The sequence below is a fragment of the Austrofundulus limnaeus genome, unplaced genomic scaffold, assembly GCF_001266775.1.
Source record: "Austrofundulus limnaeus strain Quisiro unplaced genomic scaffold, Austrofundulus_limnaeus-1.0 Scaffold26, whole genome shotgun sequence".
Classification (NCBI taxonomy): Eukaryota; Metazoa; Chordata; class Actinopteri; order Cyprinodontiformes; family Rivulidae; genus Austrofundulus; species Austrofundulus limnaeus.
Genome location: NW_013952428.1, coordinates 2793779 through 2817624, shown reverse-complemented (window position 1 = coordinate 2817624; position 23846 = coordinate 2793779). Strand labels below are relative to the sequence as shown.

Here is a 23846-nt window from a genome sequence, read left to right as displayed (position 1 = left end):
AGGTTAAATATTCTATCATTGTTCTGTTTTTTTTCTGCATTGACAAAATGTTTAAAACTGGAAACAAATGTGGACTACAAGGCTGTTTAATATTAGCAAAATATGGTTTGTTGTTATTATTCTAAACTACATCAAATCACTGTGTGACAAACATAACGTTATATGTTGCCCTAAAAAGTTGTTTATGTATTTCAGCATTAATGATGTCTATAGTAATGCTTAAACTACACATACCATATACGTACCATATAAGTAACAATGCCAACATATTTACTTTCAAACCAAAAAAGCTAGATACATGTTCCTCTCTTGATAATGGAGGACACTGCCTCCAACTTTTCAGAAGTTGTATTAAAACAAAAAAAGCCTTAAGCACCTAATTTTCTTTATGCACTACTGTGAATTTACTAAATAACCTGTTCAAAAGATACTAATATTTTTTCTTTACTATTTCTTTAAAATACCACCAACAGGCACCAATTTTTAACTCAGCATGTCTCCTGTAATACCTGGTACATTAAATCGTCAAGCCATTATCAGGCAGGGCCAGTCGCCTGTATCTAAAATGCAATTGAAGTACACAATATTTCTTAAAAGCAGGATATTTTCTGGATATTGCAGTTCTGTGCGGGGTGCAATTGAGAGGACTACCAAGGTGAACAGAGCAGGTAGGGGGGCCGTGTTGCATTAAAAATGTTAAGCTTCACCAAGTCATTTTCAAGGCAACCAGTCATCAAATAGAACACATTTTAGGAAGAGCGTTTACTGATTCTCTCTGAGCTCTGATAGGATGAACATGATGTATGTGTGTGCGAGCGTGTGCGTTTTATTGAGAAGGGAGCAAACAAACATTCTTGGTCTGTTCCATTACCCCATGCTGTGAAAGCTGAAATTGTTAAACGAAAAAAGGAGCAAAGAAAAAAAAAAAAAAGCTTAACAACTACCGGGCTGAGACTCGAGCCTGATTTCACTGCAACAAGCACTTACAGTGTCTGTTTACAGGGTTTTATAACAAGCTTAAGATGGTTAATTTATTTTCATTTGTATATGTTTTTGCTAAGCTATAATAAAAAAGGAAGGAAGAAAGGGGTCCAGATACTAAACTTTTGCACACCTGTTGATGAAGAGGAAAACACARTGTGTGATAGTAGGATGCCTAATTTTTTAAGTGAAAACTTGAGGAATTTTAAATTGAAATAAACTGTTAAACTACTTCTTTTTGCATTAATTTTTATAGCAAGTTACAACAAAAAACAGCAGATGATAAACCTGTTTTGTTTCAGAAGTGTGGAGATTAGCTTTACTTAAATTCGTCAGCTCCATGTGAGATGTTTTACTGCAAAACTAATGGCCAACTGCTAATGAAAGTACGAGAAGTAACAGAAAAAACTTATAATCATAAAAAAACTGAATATCCTGTACTGTTAAACTCGACAGAGCAATACTCAATGAAAATGTCAAGGTGCCAAATAAAACATGGCAAAGTAAATGTAAGATTTAAGTGTTTGGGACCAGTTACTAGTAGTAGACAAAGCCATTACTCCACCCAAACCACTATTCGGAGCAAGCAAAGATTGATGATTCTACGTTTGATTGAAAAGTCTGCCTGAGGGTTGGCGCTTGTGTCTAGGTGAGAAGCTATGGTGAATGATTGATTGAACAATGGACCAGTGTGGTTCTGGTGGGAGCAGAATTGTTGAAAATAAAAAGAGGGTATGGCTGGGGTCTATGATTTTATTAAAATACAGATGTGTGCACTGACACATGGGCATAGACTGGGTATACGGCAGCTCTGTAAACACTATGTGTCGGAGTTGCATAAAACTGTCAGCATCTAAAGACAAGATTACATTTACAGTTTCTTGAAATGCATGCTTCTTTATTGTCACTGTTAACCAGTAAATATAATTGTTTGTTATTTGTTGTTGCTTTTGTAATTAAACATGAATGCCTCATTATTAAATTCAGGTGTAATAAATTGTTCATTCTTCTTCTACACTTGGCTGTCAGCAACTTTACAAGAAAGTAAACACAGTCATCACATTGCCAGTGAAGCAGATGACAATCGAATGAAGTAACGTGACTATTTGAATTTCACAGTCAGCCGCAAAACTCTGCTGAATATAACCACTTAATTTATCAAATGTAGCTTTTGGCCTTTCACAAAGTTCACTTGTCAGTATTATTGTATTTATAATAATGAAGGTTAAACTATCATGCAATGTTAGAAAAAAACAGAAATTCAGTAATGCTTCTAAATGACACAAAACCTCATGTTTAGGCTATCGTTCCTATTTTCGTTATTTTGGTTCCCCTTGAGCGGCATTACATGTGTGACCACTGATGCTGAACGTGTTCCCTTCAGACAACAGAACCTTGGAAACCCAACATTACTGGTGATGACAACAAACACCCCTGCCTACAATAGTGTGAAGTTTCAATTACCGGTAGACTTGCTGGCTGGCTGCTGCCAGTCAGCCTGACAGGAAAGGGAATGGCTGAGAGAAAAGAATTCCTACTGGGGTGGTATAAATCATCGAGCACCCTAGATACACATGGCATTTATCATATGACATTTATGTAATCTTTATATAATAAGAAGCCAAAASGCGATTAAGATCCAACCGTTGATAGATTAAACAAGAACTTGTAAAACAAGTATTCTTTTTTCTTAAAGAAAACAATATTTGTATTGTTGGTTGTTTTAGCTTTTCTAAATCACAAKAAGTTTATTTGTTGTGACTTTTTACAACTTTCCAAAAACAATCATCTTGACAAATGAATAAGATGACACTTTCATGACATGGCAATTGTTGAATCTGCAATACACTTGAGATGACAATTTAAAACTAAAMTAACCAGAAACCAAATCAATAAAAACTAAATGATACCCAATCTTGGTCTACGCCAATGTCTTGGGGCAAACCTCTTCAATGCATGTCACTGTAATTGGTGCAGCCGTGGTTGTGAAGGTTATGGCCATTATAGGTGAGCGTGGGGAGGCATAACTGCTCATAGCCTTGCCCTTATTGTGAGTGAAGGAGGAGGGAACGTATGGGGTCCCACCACTCACCGTGACCTGTATCTTAATGAGGGGGACAAATCAATGCCACGCTGGAAGAAGAACACAAGCACAGCTGCCACAGGGAGAGAAGTTATTCTCTGTCACAATAAACATGTGCAGAGTTCATTTCAATTAATGGGATCAATATAAGAATTTTAGTTTTGATCTTTTTTTTTCAAAACACAATTTTGTTTTTATTAAAGCAAATTTGTCCAACTTTTCAATTCTGAGCCAGGGGTTTTAGTTTAATTTCCTTACTTTTTCATTTTAATGGGTGGTAAATACATAACTGGTTTTAATGTGCTCTAAGCTTTACTGCATTCAGCTCTACAAGTGTCCCTCTACAGTCTACATACATCATTCTTCTAGCTTGGTCTTGAAACAAGTAGAATAGGTGGAAGACAGAAAATAAACAAAACCAAACGGTTTCATAACATTCACCTGATTTTATTACTTTCTGGAAGCAAATAAGAACAAATCTCCTAATATTTTCAGTCAAGCCTGCGCTGTAATTGGATTAAAATGTGTTTTGGCTTAAAACTAAATTAACACAAGAGAAGAAAACATGCTAAACTGATTATGTTGAACAGGCTTTTCTAATTCCAACAATACACTGTATCTAAATGTTTTGAAAGTTCAGTGCAAGAATCTAAATGAGAGTAAATGTGTCTAAATGGATGCATGCATGCAAAATGCTTTTTATGGTGATGCTAAAGCTAAATGTTGCTTAAAATAACAAAAAAGGCATGTAAAATGTTCTTTTTTTCCAACAGACCAATCAAGTGTTTAGGAATTTATGAGTAAAACCTCTAAAACATGAGACAAAAACAGATTTGCTTAAAGAAATAATGAAACAAATCACCTCTTTAGGCACTATTGGTCACCAGATTATGTGCTTAGAACAGCAAACCATAACTTCTCCTTGGAGCTCTTAGTCAATCACCTTATTGACTTTGCCTAGCAATCACAACTACTTTCACCTTCCAATTACCATTGCTTATGTGCTGTACAATAATGTTTATTTAATTTACAGGGTGACATGAGGGTGTGTACTGAAGTAAATGAAACTTGTGAAAATAAGAAAAAAATAGCATCAACATTCCTATTCTTTGAAGTAAATTTTCTTACAAATTTCTCTTTATGCTCTTTTTCAGTAAAAAGAAATTAGGTCTCAGACTAAAGCAAAAAGACAAAAGAAAGGACAGACAGCAGATGGAGACACACACACATATGCATGCACAGACGCATAAACACACACACACATACAAAAGACATTTTGTGTTTCATCAAAGATGAGTTTGCTGTGGGTACCGAACAATTCTGGGGTTTGATGAACACAGTGAAATGACAATGAATGGGAGATGGTCTGTCTTTAAAAACGCAAAAAGTCAATTTCCAGTTGAAAAGAATATCGGCTGTGTGGCAGCGTCTGACTTGACAATTACATAAGTGGTGCAAACAGCACTGCACCTCGGCTGATAACCCGTCGGATTCTATTAAAACTGCAGCGCTTTAAAGAATGCTTTTATAGAAGAAATTACCAAACAGACTTACTGTGTGTGATTTAAAACAGCAAAACCTCTGACAATGTGTCTTTTGGTAGAGAATAAGGACCAGGAAAAGAAAAACAACTGATGTTGGTAGAAAACACAAGTTACAGTCCAATAATCAAACAAAAGACCATATTATTGAATAAGTCTAAAACCAAAGCAACAGTTTTTTCTATATGTACCTATAAAGGGTGCTAATGGTCTGGAGTTAGCCTCAGGGCTGCAAGAAATGGCTTCAAAGTAGGAAAAGTTCAAAAAATAGTGCTTTAGAAAGATGCAGGCAATGATAACCACAGGACTACTACTGAATGCACACATTCATGTAAACATACAAAGGATGAATTACTTTTATATCCTTCTGTCTCATGTCTTTATTGCCCCCAACTAGGGCTGCCACAAATTAATATTTTTATAATCCACTAATCACTGATAATTTTTTAATTATTCAACTAATGGGATCATATGTTAATTGAATATAACATACAGCTTATTGCGCCAGAATGCAGCTGCTATTATACTGTATAACCATTGTTAGATTTTAGCTATATGCTAACTAAAAATAATTGCTGTGGAAGGCAAAGTTCTGCTCTGCAGATATTGCACAGGTTTCTCTTTCATTTTCTTAAAATGATCCCACACTTTTGAGCTCCTTTGCTGGGTAGCCATGACACCAGAGCCTGTCTGTATAACGTCTTGTGACATCCACGACCTACCTGGTTACCACTACTGCACATGTGTGTCAAAGACAGAAAGGCAKTTGTGGCAGTGGAAGGTGTCAAAGCAGTTGGGAGAGAAAAACAAAGTAAAAAACAAACAAAAAAATGACTAATCGACTATTAAATTAGTCATCGACTATTTTAATAGTCGATTAGTCGTCGACTAGTCGACTAATCATGGCAGCCCTACCCCAACTTGCTCCAACTCAAAATTAGAACGTATAACTCAAACTGCTTTCTTCAAATATCATGAAGTGAAAAACATCAAATCATAGACTTCCCCCCTCACCAATGCTCTTCTATCTCTTTCTTTAGTTTCAATCATCGACGCCTTCCAAATGAGATACTTGTCCTATGGCTAGGAATCACATCAACGCGTCGCTCCTACTCTCTCTCAACAAAATGATTAATTTTTTCTATTACTGCAATAGGCGTGTGAAATGAGCTATATAATCAATAGAATAGGTTTGTAAACAGAGGCCACACTCCAGGGAAAATGTTTTTTTTTAGTAAACAAACTGCCTGAGTGTGCTGGGGATGTTCATCTGTAAATGTTTACGAGGGCAATTTAGAGGAAGTAGAGACACAAGTCGAACAAAATGAGAACATTTCTCTTAATAGGATAAACAGGAAGTGATTTGGATCAAGGCARTGCTGACCTAGAGTGGCAATGTTTACTTACTGTATGACTTCATGATGTTTTAAATGAAAAGTGAAAGTCCTTTGAGTTTGTTTTCCATAGCAGCTTTGAGTTGTACTGTTCATGTGCGTTTCATTAAGGCCTTTTTTTGGCTGTGAGAGTTGACAAAGTCGACGCACTTCTTTGAATTACTGCTTACAGCAATTACTGCTTATAGCACAAACATCTGTCGTTGTGCCAACCATGCCCTGCCGATAAGAGCTGAAAGGTACAGCTCAGAGCATGAGACTGTGACTGTGAAATGGAACTTGTCCTCTTACAAATTGACCACCCCCGCTCCCCGCCCGTCAGTGAATTTGTGCTTGGAAGGTCAAACAATTAAAACGCTATTTGATAATGTGCCACAGATTTCCATTCATCCATCAGCTAAATATGCTTATCCTTTAGAGGATCACATGTGGCAGGAAGCCGCTCCAACTGACTTTGAGCAAGAGCCAGTCAATCACACAGCTGACACACACRCGGAGAGACAACCATTCACGCTCACGTTCACATTCGCCTAACTGACAATTAACCTAATCTACGTCTTTTGACAGTGAGAGGAGCTTCATAGCACTGAGAGGAAACCTGTGCAGGCACAGAGTGAATATCCAAATATCCAGTCCTAATTTAGACCACCTCACAGCCTGTGGTGCAGAATTATCCAAACAGATATTTTATAATAGATTTAGATATTTTCTTWAMAAAATGAGCAACATACACTCATGCATGCACATAAAAGCACATAATAAAACAAAATGGAAAAAGATAGGAAGTAAGCATTTATTGCACCAGGAGGATGGTTGTTTTTTTTTTAATTTAGAGAAACATTTTCTCAGAAATTTTATAAATATCTCCAAGAGGATAAAAGAGCAAAGAAGAAAGAATTTGTGAACCAAATGGTAACTGAATTAATAAAAAAATGTATTATGACAAACAAGTTTAAGTACATTTTATTCATTATAATCAGATCAAAAAAAGTCATTAGTATTTTTGTTTATTAGAAGTACTGCAATTAAATGCAGAACTTAGTAGTAGGAAATTATGACACTAAACCAAACAGAAATAAAATCTCTTCAAACCTAAAATTGGATCTGTTGAATTATTTATACTCAGTTAAATGAAACTTATGATAAAGTTTAACTACTTAGCAAAAAACTTTGATTATATTTTAACACTCAAAGCTTAGTCTACAGGTGGCACCCAATAATGTGTCAGACTAAAATAAACAAAACTAAAGCAGCTGCAGAACGAATCTTTACATAGTGTTTTAAAAAATGTAAATGTATTTCCAACCAAGCTAACTTATTTTTGGAACTTTAAAACTTTTAATACATGTGTAAAAAAATAATCTAATAAAGTCAGGTGAATTCTCCATCAAAGGAGGAATCTAGCTTTAGCCATAACCACTTTTATTCTGCAAACAACATTTCCATCAGAAATTCATTGCTTTGTGAAATTCATTCAGAGAAAAAAAATAAGTAAAAATAATACWGAAAAATTATTTTGTGACAACACTTACAAGCAGCTGAGCTCTGAGCCTCTCATCCTCGATGGTGATCCTTTCTCTTAGAATGGCCTGCTGGAGGCTCTCTTGGGTCGCAGCCCGCTCTGCAGACAACATTCTGGATACTTCAGCCTGGACTTGTGATTGAGTTTCAGCCTGAGCTTGTGCTGATGCTCGGGCCTTCTCTGCATCAAACCTGTATACAGTTAAAAACAAACATTTAAACATTTTCACAGGTCTAAATGGTGGCTAAATCTTTCAAAACATTATAAGCCATTTAAAACTTACAAAAACCTGAAGAAATGTGTACAAACTTTTACAATAAAACTACACACTATCATCTAACAAACCAAAAAACCAATCTGGCGAATCATATTGTTGCTTTGATAAAACTGTACAGTTTAAATTTATGACAATCTTAGTAGCGCATGGTTGATTAAAATGAGAATAAAAAGAAAAAAAATGCCATCTACAGGATTCCAAACAAAGTACCCTATAACATTATATTACTAATGCCACAAAATCAATTTTTGTGGTTTGTTCACCAGGCATCATTTCAGTGGTGTGACTGTGTGCAAAACACAGTTTGTTATAAGTGATGTGTCTGTACCAGTTTGCCCCAGTATTCAGTCCTCCTGCAACGTTTTGATACAACTAGAGATGGTAAAAGGAGTTCTGTCTGACACCTGAGTATCAGTCAAAACAAGAATCCACGGGGTCTTTTCTGCCTACACCACCTCGTCCATCCTTCCTTACAGCAAGGATTACAGGGCAGCTGGGCCCACCCGCTCTCAACGTGCCGGTTTTATTTCTCTTGGTTACTGATGTGCATCTTTGCTCACCACTCATTTTCTTGAACTCTAAGAAACAACTACAGTTTAAGCTGGGAGACCTTTTACCAGAACTCTGCAGACCGCTTTTTTTCCCCAGTGCTGCAGAGACATGATGGCTGGAAAAGGAAATAGCCTCACTTCTTGACAAGAGGCAATAACGATAGTTCCATTGTCAGAGGCACAGAGGGGTTCTTCTCTGTTGATTGGTGAGTTGAAACTAAAGTTTAAAACGGTTTTTTCTTTTGTTTTGCATTAATATAAAAAAATGGAGGCGCTTTTCTATATAAGATCAACCGATCTATGGTGGAATAGCAACTTCTGTTGAAATGTTGCTTGTAGGTCTGTCACAATAATCAATTAATTGCACAATAATTAAAATGAAGTTGATACTCTTCATTTGCCAGCTTGTTTGTTTTCTTTGCGTCTTCCTCTTTTCTACTCCTTACCATAGGGTGAAGATAACTCTCACGTCAGGTATTTTCCAGGCACATGTTCTCATAACCTCTGTAGCATGACAGTCCTGTGAACAAAGGTTATAATATGTCCTGATGCATCTCAGTAATCCAGGTAAAAAAATCAAAGGAAAAAAATTGTATAACAATTTTTTTTCCTTTAAAGGTTATAATAGTTTTGGATTTTTCATTATAGTTGAGTTTTATTTCGTTTTGACTCTTTTCTTTTAATTCAGTTAGTTTTAATAAGTTTTTACAGTGGATTTGGTAGTTTTTATTAGTTATTATTGCATTTTAATGCCTGGTTTTAGTTTAGTTTTTATTAGTTCTAGTATTAGTTTTTTTCTAGTTTATTTGCCAATGCATCCTCCAGCTTGTGATGTCCCTGTGAGTTAACTAACCAGCAGCTATTTGGTCACTAGTTAAAGCAGTCCATTATAGTAACAGAGCAAACACAGCAATGTTGTATATGCTGTTAAGTGCCAGGAGGACTGCGACCGGTTATACATCAGGGAAACAAAGCAACCACTGTTCAAAAGAATGTCCCAACACAGACGAGCCAATTCTAATGGCCAGAACTCTGCAGTTTTCACTCATTTACAGGCCGGCAGTCACTCTTTCAGAGATGAGGATGTTCTCATTCTTGATAGAGAGGAACGTTGGTTTGAGAGAGGAGTAAAAGAAGCCATTTTTGTGAAGAAAGACCATCCATCATTAAACAGAGGTGGGGGCYTCCGTTTTCAGCTGTCCCCCTCCTACAGCGCTGCCATTGGCAGTATCACTCCACCCCCTGTTAACAATAGGTATTAATTAGGTGTGAACGATAGCCATGTGATGTGAGTATCAGTCACCTGGAGGCAGGACTCAAAAGCCTGAATTTTGCCTGAAACTCTCAGACTGAAGAAGTCTCTTGGAAGAGAGATGAAACATTTCATTAAAGAACAACCCATCCAGAGGACCTGTACAATTTTTTTTCCTTTTGATTATAGTAACAGCTTCCTAAAATAATTGTGTAACTTAATTTTGCTAACTAAAAACTTGGGTGATTAATTTAGATCGATGACAATAGTTGTGTCCAACCCGGTGCTACGTGTTGTTTATTTTTCATGGGAGCTACTAAGAGAAGCTAGCRTGTCAAGATAGTCATAGTTAGCCATCTTGTGTGAGCTTGATTCATGCAGTTTTTCCCTTGAGAAGCACTCCACCTATTTTATCCTCGGTTCCATCCACTACAAGACGCTTTGATTTTTTTCGTAGTCATATTTAAAGAAATCCCAAAGTGGACGTTGCTGCTTTCTCCCAACTTTTGTTGTTGTCATTTAGCAGACGATGCTGAGCAGCAGACTGTAAACAAATGTTACGGCCCACGGCTAATGTGAAGCTACTCAATTTGAAAAAAAAAATTAATAAATAAAAAGATCCACATGGCTCAAAATAAATTGACAAACACTAAAACTAAGGATATTCTATCTATAATTTCAGTTAGTTTTGTAAAAAAGTTATACAGTTTTAGTTAGTCATCGGTTTTTCTTTTTTTTTTTAGTTTTTATTTATTTCAGTTAACTAAAATGTTTTTTCTACTTTAGTTTTCATTTTTTTAGTTAGTTTTAGTTAACTATAATAACCCTGCTGTGAACAGCTTCATTGGTTTTCTGATGCCTTCTTTCAGCTGGCGATGCCTCAGGAAGCCCTTTGGGAACAGTGTCATACCTTGGGTTTGCAGAGAGTTGGGTGTTTTTACACTATGTAAATTTCGTAAACTTCTTTAAATTTTGTAAGCAGCGTGAGGATGACCAGTTATTTGTCAGAGGAAGCCACAAAAAGAATAAATTGCGCCGGCTTGAATAGAGGAGGTTAGCGACGTTACAGCTTCAGTAGCTGCTGTTGTGTGTTGTTTTCAAAACTCCAATCCCGGTCCGTCCAGAACTTGATGCAAATTTTGTAAACTGTAAATTTCATAAGCAACATGAGGGTGACGGTAATTATTTTATAAAGCCAGAAAAATATCAATAAAGGATAAATTGTGCTGGCTTGGATAGAGGAGCTGGGATACAATTTTACAGCTTCAACAGCTGCTGTGTGTTGTTTTCCCAATCTCTGGTCCTGCTCAGTTCGTAACTTTTTTACGTACGTAAATTTATAAACTTCCGCAGACTTCTGTAAGCACTGGGTATCATTATATTAGTCTCCAAACCATTTTACGCTTATCGTGATAATTTTTGAGGCGATATATCATCCAGCAAAATCTGCTGACATGACATGCTTCTACAGGCTCTTTATATTAATACCAAAACAGGGCAACAATAAAAAGTAGTGTGAAACTTGTGTGTGATAAAAATGTGTGAGTCGCAGCTCAYATAAATTGCAAATAACTACACAGAAGAGCCGTTTACTCGTCAATAGAAATGATCAATTCTGCGAAGCGGTTGTGCAGATGGAGGCAGAACGTTCTCTGCAAACGCAGGACCGTCATTTGAACCCTGTCATTGAGTTCTCATAGTTGCCTAGCAACACACTCCCTATTCAGTGACAGTGCGCTTGATTGAATAAGGCGGAACATCCCTGAAACCCCTAAAAGTGATCTTCTGTGAGAAATCAAACAGTCGTGGCAAGGTACAATAAACAGAGAACAGAGTGTGAGCACCGGAGTGAGTTATGACAGACTGAATGAAGACAGCGAAAATCTTCATGAACGTCTGCCGGAGAAAGATGCAGGGAGCTCATAAAAGATACCGCTGATGAGAAAGATGATGCCTGAGAGTGACGGGGAATGTTCAATGATTGTGTGATGCATTTCCAATGTTGGAAAATGATATGATGCACAGTTCCTTCATTTGAATCCCAGTCACGGTCTGATGGTTGCAATGGAAACATAGCTTAACATTAGGATTATAAAAAGCCAATTTTATCATAATGAAAATACATGTATTATTTTCAATTTTCTTTTAGGTTTATAGCTTTATAAACACAAAAGATAAAACATTTTTTACAGCCCACTTATGATAATTTAAAAATACGATCTATGAATATTTACAGGCATGAATAATGTGTATGATTTGTTTTCATGTCTTAGCTCTGGTATTCTACAAACAATAATCTGTCAAAGAGATAGATTTTTAAATTTTATAGAAAAGCTCATTTATATTCTCAATCATCTGAGAATATGGCAATGTATAAACAGTGATGACTGGTGATAGACAAGCCAGTAAAAGCAGCTCACCTACATACCTTTAGCTTAGACTGGATGACAGTTAGAAGTAATTGAAGTATGCCTGATGCCTTAAATCTGCCACGCTATGTTGCTAAAATGTCAGAGAGCAAGGAGAAATAAGAGGAAAAAAAGAAAGAAAAAGAGTGAAAGTAAGTAGAAAGCGGGAGCGGTGGCGACATGACATGTTTGGCCCTGAGGAAGTGAAGCATAGAGTGGGAGAAAGAGATGGAGGGAGACGGAGAGAGACCAGCCATGTCCAGTCTCACAGTCCACTGGGCTGCGCACGTCAGCACACTCCATCCATCATCAGGCTCTGACTCACGCACACACAGACACATGGGGAGCCTCCTAATGGCCTTTTACATTCACCATTTCCCCCACAATCCACGCCTCCCTGCCTGCACTGCTAATGCATCTAAGCTACCTTTACTCAAAGAAGCTTGAGCTACAACTACGATYGAAAAGAAACAGTAAACAAGATTTTTTTTTTCTTGGAAAAAAAATTGTATTTGATGGTACTTATGTGGGTCAGCAAAAGGAGCAAATTCAACCTTTTCACATGTCAGGTTTTTCTTTGAACAAATGTGCTTTTATCTAAACAACAAGAACTGCTTGAACAGATAAAAAAACGAGCTGGAAGATTTGCTACTAAAATACATTAAAAGTTTGCCTTTTTATATTTTTAGTGCTTTAAATGCAAACAAGTAAATAATTATATTTTATTTTGCAAAATTAAAAGCAAACATTTGAATAAATGCATGTTTTGTTATGCTGACCATATTGAAAAATTATTTTGAAGCTCTTTGTTTATTTACATGTAAATTGTCACTAGTGACAAAAGTAAAGGGGGCTTAGAAAATAAAACGAATGGGAAAAAAAAGCATCTGACTTTCTCACAAGTGCTAACCCAAGCAAAGACTGCTATCACTAGCTAGATGCTATCTGTCTGCTTCACCTCTATTGCTTTCCAGTCATTATTGGCCTGTCTCTGGGATATTGGACGCATTTTTCATTCGACTGTAGAAGATTGGCACTGGGAGGTAAAGGGAAGCTTTGACATGGAGAATGGTTGAGTCAGTCAGAGAGAGCAAATAGACAATAGCTGAGGAGGAGAAAATAAAAGTAGTGTGCCTTTGAAGAATAAATGAATGTCTTCCTTTTTATTGTCTTGGCAGGGGATGATGATCTTGGCTAATTAACTGTTGTTTTGATTGTTCATAGGACTGAGTTTTTAAACAAAAAAGATGAAATGACAGAGCAAGGGAGGTATTAATGTAAAAAGGACTATTTGGTCGAATCCTCTGACTTTTAAGAGGTGACATTCAACAAGGTTACAAAAAGAGGACATAATATAGAAAATATCTCTATGCTTGACAGCATTTTTAGGTGTTTGAAATGACTACCAACTTAAAGCCTGTAGAAAAAAACTCAACCTTGGCACTTTGTTTAGGGCCACCTTGGCTTTCCTCCGCGACTAATGTCTACAACCATGGAAGGAGAACAAGACTGACCAATAAGCAGTGTGTCTACATTTTAACATTGCATTGAACTGTGGTGAAAAAAAGAAATAAATATACCATCCAATAATATTGTGATACATATAATTGTTAAAAATACTGTGATCTAAAAAGTTGGTCATACCGCTCAGCACTGTAACCACATAAAAAAAAATCTAAAGTTAAATTGTATTTTGTTTTTTTCCTAGTAGGCATTTGAAGTTTTCATTTTACCAGTTCTAATTAATCAGTTTTAACAGTGTTTTGTCATAAACATTTATAAACAGCAGTTTTTAAGGATGGCCTCATTCACTGGTCACCTAATAAAATAGATGCAGATAATGGTCTGTAAAGAGAATACATCTGTGGACAAAATTGCCTTGTAGCTGTCAGAAGTCAGAGGAGATGGGCAGACTGGTTTGAAATGACAGAAAGGGACCAGTAGCTAAAATAACCACAAGGTATGCATAACACAGTCTCAAAACGCACGACACGTCCAACCTTGAAGCAGATGGGCTACAGCAGCACAAGAGCACACCGGGTGCACACACACTCCTGTCAGCTAGGAACAGAAAACTGAGGCTGAWWTTTGAACAGGCTCACCAAAAAGTGGATAATAAGAAATTGGAAAAAAAAACTTGGCCTGATCTGATGATACTCAGCCTCAACAGTCATCAGATCTCAATCCAGTCAGCCAYCTTTGAGATGTGGTGGAGAAAGAGATTCACATCATGGATGGGAAGCTGACAAAACTGCAGCAACCGCATGATGATACTGTGTCAATATGACAGAAAATCTATGAGAAGTATTTCCAACATCTTATTTGAATTTATGTTATGATGAATTAAGGCAGATCTGAAGGCCAAACAGTGTTCAACCCAGTACATCCAGTGTGTACCAAATAGTCACTGGTGACTGCATATGCATCATTTTTAACATTTTAACATATTTTAACAAAGACCAGGCAAATAAGTTATAACAAGATTGTGTATAATAAAAAAAGAGATCACCATTACATGTCTGTGGCCAATTAGAAGTAAGGGAAATGGATTGTTTTTTTAATAATAAATTACCAGTTACTGTATTTATTCGTGTATAATACGATCTCATGTATATCACGACCCCCACTTTTTTAAGCTTAAAAAAGGATAAAAAAAATTTAATCCTCAAACTACCTCCAATTTCATACAGACTTCAAAGATTTTTCAGCCTTTGCAGTCTTTATATGTACATATCAGCAAAATGATCATTGGACTGTTCATTTTATTTTAACAACATATATACTAAAAGGTATTTTGACAACAAATATATATCAGCTGTAGCAACATCATATGAATTCTGGCATTTTACACATAGTCCACCAGGAKGCGCCAACACAAAAGTCAGAGACTTCACATAAGATTTGGGCCATCTTGTGGGGAGAAAAGCAGATTACTTCTTATTCGCGAGTGCCCCCTCTGGTGGGGAAACTTTTTTCAGGGATMCAAACTTTTTCAGAACACCGGTAGAAGGCAGCCATTACAGATGAACATGTGTTTGTTGTTGTTCAAGGAGCAGCCCGGTCACACGCTAATATCATTAGTTTGTTATCATTATTAAGGTGCAGGACTGCTTTTTTCACCCTTTTTTTTCTCCACATCATGTTGCCTGCCTGGAACTGTTACTATCTCGCTCTGAAGCACGAAGTAGTGTCAGAGGTAAGCTCGTTTCGACTGCTTTTTATGACGCGGTCTCATTTTCGGACTCAGGGATTTTGTGGATGAAGCAGATATTTCAAGTAAAATACATAAGTAGCAATATTTATCCGAGTATAGTACTACCCCCCAACTTTATGGATGATTTTATGGATCTAATTTTACGTATTATACTTGAATAAATACAGTAAGTATTTTTCTATTAGTGTTGTAAGTGCAAGTAAGAGCTCTCAGGCTGTATGCTCTCATAAATAATGTGTTTCTAAAGTTATTAAGCATTACTTATTGCCTAAACTCAAATCTGCCTGGCAACAAACTTAAAATGGCTTTAGTTAATAAGCCTATTATATTATATTTTCGTAGTATCTTGAGTTATCTCAACAATTTCATTAAGATCTTAGGATTTTATGTCAAATTGTGGGAAAAAAGCCATATCCGTTATTTTTATAGCATCAACCACAATTTTGGTTTTAAAACTAATTTAAAATTAATTATTAATGTCTTTTGTCTTATCTCCTATCACTCACATCCTGTCGTCAACCTAATCTTCACCCTTCGCATACTTCCTGTTGTCCAACTTTCATCTTCACAAGAGAAATCTCCGTACAGTAGTGGAACAAAAATTCCTGGTAAGCCTGCATACCAGTGCAGGCTAAACCCAGGTGCATTGAAACAAAAGCATTTAAAGCCCTGATGCAATATTGATGGTAGAAATAATGTGTCTGAATGCTGGCTATGAATATTTTATGGATGTATGCACTCTCCCAAACACACATGCTCACACACATAGGAACACATGCGTACACCATATCTGATTGCGGTTTCGGTAAAACAGTGCAAGAATCTTATATTTAGATGGGTACAGTGGCCTTACACCACACCAGGATGCAGTTCTTGTACACTGATACTGGTAGGTAGTTCCTCAAATTGCATGGTATTGGAAACAACCCACAAATATATAAAATAACATAAATTCTTTATTAGACTCCACTCAACAGTATAATTACCATCTCTAGTTGTACCTTTTGAAAATGACCTGAAAATGTTCTGTTTCTAATATCTCTGATATAGTTATAGTGCAATATTTCTATAGGCTAAACTCTTTGTGTTTGATTTTAAACCAATAAAGAATTTATTAGAGTGGCTGTTTAACTGAGCAGGAATGCAGACACTCTGAGATAAGGTCAATGTTCGGACTCAGAAGTCTGACATGCAATTATACAGCACAGGCCAAAATGGGCTGCTCGACTACATACTGAAATAATGGGCAGAAGTTTCACAACAGCTAACCTTTGAGTGTTAGAGTTGGACTCTCAAGCACAGGCATTCACACCCAAGAAAAGAAGTCTGATAGAAAAATGAAACATGACCAAATTAGACTGAAAAATACAGTGACAGGATCAAGAAACAAACAAAAACAAGAATGTTTTGGGAAAAATAGCACAAAAAAGAAAGGTGGTGAATTAATAAGACATGAGGTGCAAAGTGGAGGAAAAGTGTCTTGAAAAGTAAAAGAGAAAAACTGGTACAGTAAATATGTGTTACGATGAGGGATAAGAAACAAGTTGGTGTAAGAGTTCTTTTTACCCTCATCCCACCTTCTCTCTCATCCTTTGCTGGGTTGTTCTGCTCTGATGCCTCACAGAGAAGCAGCAGAGGCAAATCTGCTCTCTGCACCCGCTCCTTTCTACGAATTAGTTGAGGCTACACATAAATAAACTCGCAGCTCAGAAGCTTTTACTTCACTCCTACCAGAGCAAAATATGCAAAGCCAGATCTCTGGAGTTCATTTATGGCCCTACAGCCAAACAGATGGAATCGTGCCTAATCGAAGCTCCACAAATCCTCAAAATCCCAAGAATTTTTTCGAAGCAATATTGCATAGGACAAAATGAAGCACTACTTTCTATTACCCATCTTTAAAAGCAAAASTTAAATGCCAAAACACTCTAATAAAATAAAAATTAGTTTCACTGCAACTGCTCTACTTCTGTTAGGAGTTTATCAAGTTTAAATTGCTTCCACTTCTTTTATTTTTTATGTGAACATATGCATTGAGTTTTTAATAACTAAATATCTGTTGGGAATTTTAAATAAAAAAAAACTATAAGGATAAACGCTTTCCTAGTAATTAAGGTGTAAAACTCTACACTTGACTGAATTTATTTTGCCTTGAATGAAGCATTAAATAGCAGGCYAGATGCTAGGTTAATGCCTTTTTCCCAACCAAATAAAAAGTCGTTTTATTCATGAAGAATAGGGCAGAAAATGATTCAGAAAGAAGGGGAAGAAAAAGGGAATGGACAAGAACAGTGCGTTTCTTCATCAGGGAGTGCTAATAGATCACCACTCTACACCCAGGAAATTATCTCAGCATTGTGCCCTCCTTTCTAAGACATGATTAATTGATTGCAGGAGAGCAGGAGGAGAGGACGACAGCAAATAGGGAGGAAGGGAAAATGTGCTGATGTGCTTCGGAAGAGAGGTAAATTGGAAACAGTAGGGATCAGAAAGACTGATGCTGACCTTTTTGACTATTAATGAAAGCGAGGAATGGTCACATTAAGAAAAAGTCTTCGAATTAAAAAAAAAATACAAAAAGATGGACAGTAGCGCACCTTGTTACTAACTGTCATGAACATGGAGCCAAGAACAAAAAAAAGCTGAAGTGAGCAGATTGTTGGTGGTWAGGTTGCATACCAAAAGTCTCCCATTTAATTTCAAGATCACCAAACTTCTTTCAGCAAAACCACGAAAAGAACCCCATTACAGAGGAAGATTATGTGTGTGTATGTGAGTATGTATGTATGTGTGTACATGAGTCTAACCATGCTTGCATCTCTTGTTCGGCTTTAGCCCTCTCTTGCTCCAAGCCTTTTCTCAGCTCATCAGCGATCTTCTTCCTCAGGGCCTCGTCATCCACTAAAAGACAAAAAAAAAGCGAAAATGAAATATAGTTACAGCATGTGGAAATAGCAAAAAAACAAGGATGGCGGAGTACAAGGCCATTTACTAGATTTTACAACCAACTAAGCTAATGAAAAATGTGTCTCCATCAAATGCTTTATTTAAATATTTGCCCCCAAAGAAACCTTTTTCACTCAAAAAGTGTGCATTTTTCATATCTACAGCATCGTATTAGAAAAGCAAACAAAACTGAAACAGTTTATAATGTGTGCCATAAAACAACTTTTGAGTTTCAAAATTCAGCAAAAACCTTTTTAGGACATAAAAGCCATCTTTCCAAGTAAGACTAAATTGTTCTCGCACAAAACGGAAGTCAGGTTTTGCTTCCTAAGTTCATAACCTTATTTGGGTTATCGTGATCCAAAACTGTTTTTATGGCCGTGTTTTGGTTTTCCATAGTTTGTCTTAACTGGGTTAGTTGAGAATATTAGTGTTAAAGGAAAACTATCAAAATAATTGCTTCAAAATGGCAAAAATATTCATTTAACGTAAATTTTCTTAAAATTGTTAAGTAGTGTATACCTTTTTACTTTACACCTGAAACTTGCACAGATAATTAACAAGTAGCTTTATAATACCGTTATAGCATGTCCATTTTTCAGACAACTTCATCTTGTTTTGTGTAAAAGTGTTTAGAAGTTGGTAAATAATTCCACAATGACAGTAGTGTATGGGATTTTTCCATCAGAAGAAAACTGAAAAATACAAACACTGATGTGGTTTGCTTAGAGAATATCCTGCGTATTATGAACAGACACATAAAATGACATAATACATATTCCCCGTTCCTAAAAATCACAATTCAATACCGCCCTGTCTCCATATATCACGTCATTGACGACATACGCGTATGACTCCGTGTCCTCACTGGTCTATCTTGGCARGTAATTAAGCATGAAAGTAAAGATGCCGGCCGGCGACCAGCCCAAAAACGTGCTCTGAAGACAGAAGTGGCATGCGGTCTGCTGCAACGCTGCAGATGATGAAGGGGGGAAAGTGTGTCAAGATTAGTCTCCCACTGCATTAGTTAGATAGGATAATCCCTATTGTCAGAGTCTATTATTACCTGGTAACATGTGGTAACAGCAGGCCACAGAAACCTCATTACACTTAAATCAGATTAACACGAAGAGAAAACAGAACAACCAGAACTATGCAAAGTCATTTTATGGAATCAACAAAAAACTCCAAGAGTACTGACGTGCTCAGGCACTAAATTTAGGCACAGGATTAGTGTGTATTTTTAAAGTACTTTTAGTACACAGTTCATTCTGATCTCACAAACTCCAAACCTAAACATGTGCTGAAAGTCAGAGCGAATGTTCTGCACCTTTCAACATATTAACTTTCCGTATCAAATGCTTTTAGAAAATACTGCCAATAATAACATGCCAAGATACCATCAGAAGTGTTCTGATCGTTTCTCTGATGTCTACAATTTAAATACTTTTTTTGCCTGCAAATTCCACCAAATAACTGTCATGAGATTTGACAAGTATTCTGAAACTAGAGGTTTAGAATCTCCAGAACACAGATACTGTCAGATCACTACTTTTTAGCGGTAGAGTACGTCCTCAGAGACATAGGCCGCTGACACCTGCTGTTCAGAGCGCGAGAAAATAATATCCATCATGTTTGACTGCAATCACAAGCACCATTGATCTCACTGCTGAGGAGAGTCTAATTATGAGCGTGTTTGGAGAGAAGAGACAACCTGTAGGTCTGAAATCCTGACAGAGGTTCTGCAGCAGGGAYTTATGTCACACCACAGCTAATAAAATCAAAAATGGTAATTATGAAACTACAAAAGGATATGAATGCTCCATTTTTTAAAAGACACCAGAAATGTCCATGGGATTTTATAAAGTAGATTCCTTGTGTTGGTTCATAACAGGCGATGATACTATGACTCTAAAAACAAAATACAAAAAATATTTTATTTGATGATTGTGTCAACAAAATTACTCTCTTACCTCAGTACTTGAAGTTGCAGTGTTAATCTCAGTTTGACATACGGGTAATTTAGAGACGTCAACATAATAACAGGATGGTGCTTTTCATAATTGTCTTTTGAAAATAATTACTAAACATAAATTGCTCAACCAGAACATCCCCACAGCGAAATAAAGTGAGCAGTACTGTTCTGTGTGTTAGAAAACTAAGTTCACTGGGGAAAACTTGACAGTAAAATAGATACTACTCGCTTAGAAACTGTTTAAAGAAATAGTGTCTTTGGAAGGCAAAAGATGCCACCCTAAACCCCACAAATACCAAGGAATAAGAAAAATATAAATAAATACAAAAAATAAATAATTACATGAAGTTTTGGATGTTTGGTTTCAGCTGTCACAAGCCAGTTTTCAATTTAAGTCTAATTTTTGTTACTCTCAAATTAATGTACTGTAAAATTACAGAGCCCGCGAGGGGACATGGGGGGATTTTTTTCTTTTGCGTTCCCACGCAATACCTTTGCGTTACCTCGCAATACTTTTGCGTTCCCTCACAATCCTTTTGCGTTACCTCGCAGTATTGTTTTGCGTTCCCACGCAAAAGTTTGATTTGTAAATGAACTGATATAATCAGACTTTTATTTTGAAATATCCAGTTACCAAAACAGGATGTGTCGCCACAAGTTCGTGAAATTGACATTGATGTTGTGTGGCTGCACTGTGTTAAAATATCGGCATATGACATACGTCCATGCGTGGCTATGTGATATACTGTATTCATTCTGAAGCTGAATTAAAGCAGTAGGCTAACTCGCTAATGGTGAACATGTGAGTTTGTTAATAAACCGGTAGGCACAACGGTGACAAACGACTTTTGTGAGGGAACACAATACTTTTGCGTGGGAACGCAAAAAGAAAAAAAAAATCCCCCATGTCCCCTCGCGGGCTCAGTATAAAATTGATACAACAAAAAATACTTTTATTGCAATTCACTTTTCAAACATGKTGCACTTGACAAAAAAATTCAGTAATAACTTCCTTCTGTGCTTAAGCAGTGAAAATGAACTTGAATAGGTTAAAACTGCCATTCCAGCTTTAACTGTCCTACAGTCTTATACAGTAGCATTTATATTATCAATAGAAAACCTCTTGAAGTATGCTGTGAAAAGTAAAATTCTCAAAGTCCTCTAAGTTCAGGAAAGCATAGGCAACTCTTCATTTCCTCTCCAGCTTTGCAGAGGGAGGCTTCAGATTGCTAGTGAGCCCACAGGGTCAGCCACAGAACAGGTTCTGATATGATAAACACTGTCTGGGGTCCTTGAGGGAGGCTGCTTAGGGTCGGAGACAATCCCAGATTGACAGAGACCTTGTCAGTCCCAAGTAGGACATGTAAATGTTAAAAAGATTAAAAACTCATCATCTTTTTAGACGCGTCTCCCTCCTTTTTTTCTTTCCACCAATCACTGCACCCTATGGAAAAACCCACAGAGGAGGCGACGAGGCAGTGGAGCACAGGCTATTGGCAGTGGAGATAATAGACAAAGGCAAATTGCATTTCTCATCAGAAGTTTCATTAACCCCAGGACCCGCATGGAGGGCATAATCTGTAACATTACCACTTCCTCACGTTTCTACCTTGCGCTTAGTTGAGTCACCGCACACCTTTCACAAAATAGATTAAAAAAAGGGAAGAAAAGAAAAAAGTGCCATGAGCTTGTTTCCAGCTTAGGCAGATACCACACTGACCATCTGATTTTACCCCTATTCACAGTTTGCAGTTCATTCAAACTCATGTATGGAGCTGAAGGTGTAACTGATAATTTGAACTGAACAACAAGAGCTTGATATGTCACAAATTTCCATTCTATGCATCCATACTTTCGCCTTTCCCGCTTTCTAATTTACCCCTATTCTCACTCCTGCACCTGGGAGACATTTTTAACCAGACTATTAGTCCAGAGTGGTGTGTGGGCTCGAGCGTATGAATATTTATAGCATACTGGAGAAGGTGTAGGAAGTACAACCTTGACTATGGCGTAATCAGCACACATACTTAGTCAGGGCATGATTTAGAAACAGTCGACCTGCTGAGAGCCTCACTCGATACCCAACTCTCGTGGACACACATAATCAATGTCTGCCTCATTAAGGTCATACCCTTTGAGAATTGGGCTGAACTTTGCAACATTTTTAACGAGATTCACATTCACATTCATCACACCTTGCTTTCCTATTCCTTAAAAAGAGCATGCTTAGGCATGATCAATCATACAAGTTGACTTTTGCTCACTTCTATAATACTTTGTGACCTTGGTATCTAACTTAAGCTGTGAGGTGACCTCTAATGGCACCGCTGTGATTCAACACCTTTTCTACTCCAGGTTCTCAATGCATAAAGCCACCTGGTCAGTCCTTTTGGTGTGTAATTAGAATTTGCTCAGTTCTTTGGCAAAGACAGGAATTTACGTCAAAGCGGTTAAAAAAGTCAAATGGTTTTTGATTGTGAAAAGTGGCTTATCATACTGCTTTTCTTTTAGACTCAATCAAAATTCAAATGAAAAAAACAATACTTTGTGTCATATTATAAAGCCTTTGGCAAGGTATAAATACAAGAACTTTTAAAAAAACACTTGCACATTAATTTGTGGTCTTAAAAAATTGGTGTTGAGCAGGACAAAAATTTTGCTCTTTATTTATTTCTACATTTCTGCCTGAAACATGGTTTAATATTTCACAGACAATAGAGTTCTACGAAATCCATTTTATATTTTTCCAAATTTCTAATTTTATTTTTTGAAAGTAACAATAAAATAATTCTTAAATATACTAAACTCAACGTGTGAAAAGGAATGCAAGGTCAAAATGAAGAATGGGATTTTATAAGGTTTAAAAACAGACAATGTAGAAACACTAACTCCTATAAAGTGCATTATATTTGGAAAGCTAATGCCTTAAACTTTAAAATTACGCCATTTATTATAGTTCAGAATTATGTTTTACGTTTTATTTTAATAGTTTAAAAACAAGTACCTTTTTAAAGCATAATTAATTGGCACCCACCAAATAAGTCTTTTCAATGGAGCTTTACTTAATATTTTCAATTGTCAGGTAGGTTTTTTTTCTGTTTTTTGGACAATTCTTGTACAACAATTTAAGAATTTTAAAAGCTTTTTCAGGGTCCTATAAAATCCGTTTTATTTTTTTTTCTCAAATTCCATTTATTTTTTTCCATTTATATTTTTAATCCAACTTTATTTTTCAAGCACTTTATGCACCACAGCAGACTAAAGTGTTGTACATCAACATTCAAACATGGCCCATTAAAAAATTAATTCAATCAAAAAAATACAGGAAAAACAAAAACAGGAAATGAAACAGGAAATAAAAACAGCAAAATGCCTGAAATCTAATTAATTTTCTCAATTCTGCTACTTCCACTTTTTCTGAACTCCACATTTTCATTCTAGCCATTGTTAGGCCTGTCACGATAACAAATTTTGCTGGGCGATTAATTGTCTCAAAATTTATTGCGATAAACGATAATATTGCCTGGTGACCGTTTTACAACTAATAATTATAAAAGCGTAATATGTAAGTGTAATAAATCAATAAACTTTCATTTTTAAAAGAAGAATGTTTAACAAAGTGGACTCTCAGCACTCAGTGCAAGAGCAGCATCTCTTTAGAGATGAAGCAAACTACACAGCCTGGTGAGGACCCACTGTTTC

The 23846-nt window shown here is 36.5% G+C and overlaps 1 protein-coding gene across 1 annotated transcript in view; it reads right to left on the bottom strand.

Annotated features, from left to right (window-relative positions):
- chchd3a (coiled-coil-helix-coiled-coil-helix domain containing 3a) overlaps positions 1-23846 on the bottom strand; it is a 67438-nt gene that overhangs the window by 38825 nt on the left and 4767 nt on the right. Inside the window, exons 4-5 of the mRNA XM_014004802.1 lie at positions 18031-18124; positions 7532-7712 (exon numbers count right to left, since the gene is read on the bottom strand). Of these exons, the coding sequence (XP_013860256.1) occupies positions 7532-7712; positions 18031-18124 (275 nt within the window). The remainder of the gene's footprint in view (positions 1-7531; positions 7713-18030; positions 18125-23846) is intronic.